A 5,099-nucleotide genomic window follows, 5' to 3' on the forward strand; every position below is an offset into this window, starting at 1 on the left:
CCGTCATTGTTGTTTGGCGGGTCCGGGCTGGGGATTCAAACCCGCCACCTTAGGTGTACATGGCTGGCGCCTTAGCCGGTTGAGCCACAGGCGCCGAACCAGAATGGATTCCTTGACTTATTCATCTATACCCCTTCAAGAAACATCATGAAGCTCCTCAAGCCAGTAAGCTGATCCTTTCCATTGGCATCTTTAAGTATGAAAAGCTCTCAAATACTTAGCACATCATTTTGCAGAGATACATTTAGCATTCAAATATGATTTTGTTTTGCTACTCATTCACAAATAAAATGCTATTTTTCCTTAATGAAAAGTGTTACTGTTTTCTTAATTCAACTCACTATCAAGATACAGAGGAAAAATTACCCCAGTAGATCATGATGACCACTCCAACTCAAACACAAAATTAAGTGACAAAGACTCCCCCACCCCACATAACACTTGGCATTGTTGGGGATTTTAACTTACCGACCTCACAGCTGCAAGCACGTTAATAATCTTTCCATTAAGACTCGGTCCATTTGCAACAATGTCACCCAATGAATAATAATCACAAGACTCTTTAACTGGCAAATGTATCAAAGAAAGTAACTTGGCGTCCACTTCACAACTGGAACAAACTTTTACCGTTGAGTGATTCTCACTGAGCAATAGTTTACAGTTGCTAAATTGCAAAAACACACCAAAAGATTGGTATCAAAGAATATTGGCATAGAATAATACAGGTTCACAGCTAAATTACTTTTTTGATTAAAATTCAGACTATATTAAGAAATTTATACTTTTTACTTTTACAAACCCTGAATTATGTGGCAAAATATTTTTTGTTTAAAATGTACTTTCATTAAGAAAGTTTGGGTTTTTTGTTTTGTTTGAGACAAGGTCTAACTCTGTTGCTCAGGTTAGAGTACAGTGGGATCACTACTGCTCACTGCAACCACAGATTCCTGGGCTTAAGCAATTCTCCTGCCTCACCCTCTTGAGTAGCTGGGACTATAGGTGCACACCACCATATCCAGGTAGTAGAAATTTTTTGTAGAGATGGCATCTCTATATTGTCCAGGCTGGTCCTGAACTCCTGGCCTCAAGAGATCCTCTGGCCTCAGCCTCCCAATCACAGGTGTGAGCCACTGCACTCAGCCAAAGAGAATGTTTTGAGGATCAATTCATGCCTGAGCTCCAAGCATGTTACTTGCCTGACTTTGCCCAAGATTCTGAGCTTGTTTTCTTCTATATAAAACAGGGGCATAAAAACACTCTAAAACTTTAGGGGGGTATACTAAATATAAACCCAAGGATTTGTTATTTCTCTCTTATGACCCTGGCTGCTCTGGCTCATGCCTTAGATCAAGGATTGTGTTTTCTTACCTCTGTGGGTGCTCTCTATGGTGCAAAATGAGGTGCTCTTCCCTTTGCAACTCTGCCCAGCCTTCCTGGTGGACTTCTAATCCAGCTCCCTACCCCCTGAGGTTGCCTTAGAATCACCATATCACTCTGTCCCACACCACTGCCTTGCTCTCCTGTCTAAGCTTCATACCCCACAGTCCATCCTCCACATGCAGTCTGGTATAGGGCACAGCTACACCCTCCTCTTAAGAATTGTCAGAACTGCTTCTGAAGTTATGGCTCACCCCATCCGGTGGAGGAACTGGGGAGAGGATAGATTACAACCAGTGACTAACACAGGGTACAAAAACCCCAGCCCCCTCCCCTAAGGATGCTGCTCTGAGGGGCTTCTCCTCCAGAGCTCCCTCCTGGGCTCCAGTGGAGGCTCCAGGTAAACTTACTTTTTTGCTCAGCTTCTCCCCAACCCCAAACCTATCCTTGCCGTATCTCCTCAGAGCTCTCCCTCAATAAAGCACTTGCACATGAATCCTCCTCTTAAGCTTCCAGGGAACCTAAGATGGTATGGCATATGAGCGAGTGACACCCTGATACAATAAAAGACATATATAATTTCCAAGATTTATCTTTTCTTCTAATTGTTCAGTTTTAATGTGACTGGAGCCAAATTTTTATAATCTAAGAATGAGAATCAACATACTAAAAACAAAGCCATTTTTTCATGAGAGTCTGTATCAAAATAAATTATCTCATAATCAAATATAAATGTTGTGAAAGAGAATTAAACTTTGGTTTCCAAATTGAAGTACAGAGTGTCCTGAAAGTCACCCCTAAAATCTCCATACATAGGGAAAATGAAAAATTGTAGCTAACTGTGCCTTTATTCACAAAATATTCATTACAAAATATTTACAAAGAGGTTACCAACACCATAGATAATATTTTGTAAATATGTTGTAAAGAAAAGCACATTTAGCTACAATTTCCCATTTTCTCTATGTATGGAGACATTAGGGATGACTTTTGGGACATCTTATAAAGTGCCTTTAGTAAACTCTCTGCTAATCTGATATAAAATTATTAGCAGTGATCATTCTTGCACAAAAATTGTTGATCTCTGCATTAGACAGATATTTACCTAGGAGTGGTAGGGCTGAATTTTTCTTCTCTTTCTATTTCCTTTCTTTGGATCAGGGGATTTTCAATTATCACTAAAACAGAGGTCAAAGTACAATGGTATTACAATGTTGTAACAGGGTAAATAAAAAACAAGTGTATACAACAATTACTGTCACAATGTGGTTTTCAGTGTATCCTCCACAGTCTCCATCTTATCTCTCTGTTAGAATCGGAATGCTGGGAGGTATAACCATCAATATGACCCCAGATGACATTCCTGATTTTGTATGTTTAAATTCCAGTTTGTGACCACACTGATATCTCTTTATTGGTCTAGTGACATTCAGCATTTGATCTAGTGACAACATATCCTTCAATAAGCCCTCTACCCACTCCACACTTGCCATGGAAACTATAGTGGGGGTGAAAAGAGCAATGCAAAGTCTGGGTCACTAACCTGGGAACTGTCACTCATCAGCTTTGACAACTCAACATTTTAGGGTTTCAGCTTCCTCACAACCTATGCTAGACCTTCCAGCACTCTGCTTTGCTCATTCCTCGTACAACCATCTATGATTATATACGTCTTACAAATATGGAAACTGATACTCACAGAGGTTAAGTACCTTGTTTGAGGTTATATATCTATATAGTAATAGAGCTAGAATTAGAATTATTTTACTTCAAAAATCTGTAATCTTTTCACCAAAACATCTTAACATCCCATTTGCATTTATAATTATCATCAACTTTAGGCTTTTAAAATCCCTGTCATTCATCCTCACAATCATCAACATACAACATGTTGATACTGAAATACATATTTATCTCGCTATACAACCGTGTTAATTCAAGGAATGTTTATAACTGTACTAGGTCCTATGAAATTTGCAGTTTTCTGCCTTTGCAGTCCACATGTTCAATGACCTTATTATTCAATTAGAGAGATACTATACATTAACATAACCCTGAAAGTTAATAATACAAGGCAATATATGATTAGGTACTAAATAACTGGTATGGATAATGGGCTGCTTGATGCTACAGTATTAAAGAGGACTGGTTTAATTACCTGATTGCTCTTTCCTTTTTCCTTTTCTACCAGGAAGGAGAGCTAGTATACATGTTTTCTTATTCCTTGTATTAGGCTAGAGCTGTCAACTGAATGACTAAGTTTTACTACATTTATACATTTATACATTTACTTAGTATAATGACTAAGTTGACTACATTTTATACTAGGCATATTGTCTTGTTTAATGTTTGCAAGAAGGAAGACATTTTTTCAAAGCCATGATGTACACACATGTTGCAGTTAGGATTTGAATCAGGATCTACCTTTTCAAAGTCCTTGTTCTGTCTACTATACTATAATTTACTGTCAGAGAGATACTGGTTGAATAGAAGACACAAATGAGGTCGGACGAGGTGGCTCATGCCTATAATCCTAGCACTCTGAGAGGCCAAGGTGGATGGAATGCTTAAGCTCATGAGTTCGAAACCAACCCGAGCAAAAGTGAGACCCTGTCTCTACTAAAAATAGAAAAAACTGAGGCAAGAGGATCACTTGAGCCCAAGAGTTGGAGGTTTCTGTGAGCAATTACGCCATGGCACTCTATCCAGAGTAACAGCTTGAGACTCTGTCTCAAAAAAAAAAAAAGACACAAATGATTTCGTATTTCAACTAAAAATAAAGTTCTTTTAAATTCCATTAAAAATTCAAATATCAATTTTATCAAAATCCATTCCGTGGCCCTATTATATATCTATAGAAAGAATTGAATATGGCTGGGCACAGTACCTTATGCCTGTAATCCCAGCATTTTGGAAGGCTGAGGCAAGAGGACAGCTTGAAGCTTCATGATAATCCTGGACAACATAGCAAGATCACATCTCTACATAATTTTTTTTTTTCATTAGCCCAGTGTGGTTACACATGCATATAGCCTCAGCTACTCAGGAGGGTGAGGCAGGAAAATTGCTTAAGACCAGGAGCTCAAGGTTGCAGTAAGCTACGATAATGCCACTGCACTCTAGCCTAGGCAACAGTGTAAGACCCTGTCTCTAAAAAAAAAAAAAAAAGATAGAAAGATAACTGATTGTAACAATCAGTTTAGAGATTGATACAAATTGTAACAATCAGTTACAATCAGTTTAGAGATTGATACAAATTGAAATATGTAATAATCTAAAGATGATAATAAAGTTATCTAGTAAAAATGTAACTATCATATTTGCATGCTTCAAGCAATGTTTAATGTCTTGTATCATGCTCATAACACTTGACTTTTTTCTGATAAGGTTCTTGAGAATTATCAATTGTGTCTTATTTCATTTTGACTCCCTTAGTATAGTTACATGAAATGACACAGAGATAATACTATAACAGAAATGATTTAAGAATCAATGCTAACTTACCACACTCACCAACCCTAAAACTGTCCGAAAGTGACTTGATGTAATCTTCATTGCCCCAGGATGCTGCATTTACAAAACAGGTTGGTGAATCCCGAAGTGTGAAGCTGAAAGTGTACCTTTCTGATCCAATATCTAAGAGAAAACCAATGCTCTTATTTTTCAAAGTTTCATTTCAGCTTTTAAAATTACTGATTCTTAATTATTAGTATGATAAAAAA

General features: G+C 37.7%; 1 protein-coding gene across 1 annotated transcript in view; it reads right to left on the minus strand.

Annotated features, from left to right (window-relative positions):
- MEIOB (meiosis specific with OB domains) overlaps positions 1–5,099 on the minus strand; it is a 38,547-nt gene that overhangs the window by 25,597 nt on the left and 7,851 nt on the right. The window contains exons 3-5 of the mRNA XM_003790904.1: positions 4,882–5,013; positions 2,483–2,555; positions 469–664 (exon numbers count right to left, since the gene is read on the minus strand). Of these exons, the coding sequence (XP_003790952.1) occupies positions 469–664; positions 2,483–2,555; positions 4,882–5,013 (401 nt within the window). The remainder of the gene's footprint in view (positions 1–468; positions 665–2,482; positions 2,556–4,881; positions 5,014–5,099) is intronic.

This window comes from Otolemur garnettii, unplaced genomic scaffold (genome assembly GCF_000181295.1).
Source record: "Otolemur garnettii isolate 467f Iridium unplaced genomic scaffold, OtoGar3 scaffold00044, whole genome shotgun sequence".
NCBI classification, from domain to species: domain Eukaryota; kingdom Metazoa; phylum Chordata; class Mammalia; order Primates; family Galagidae; genus Otolemur; species Otolemur garnettii.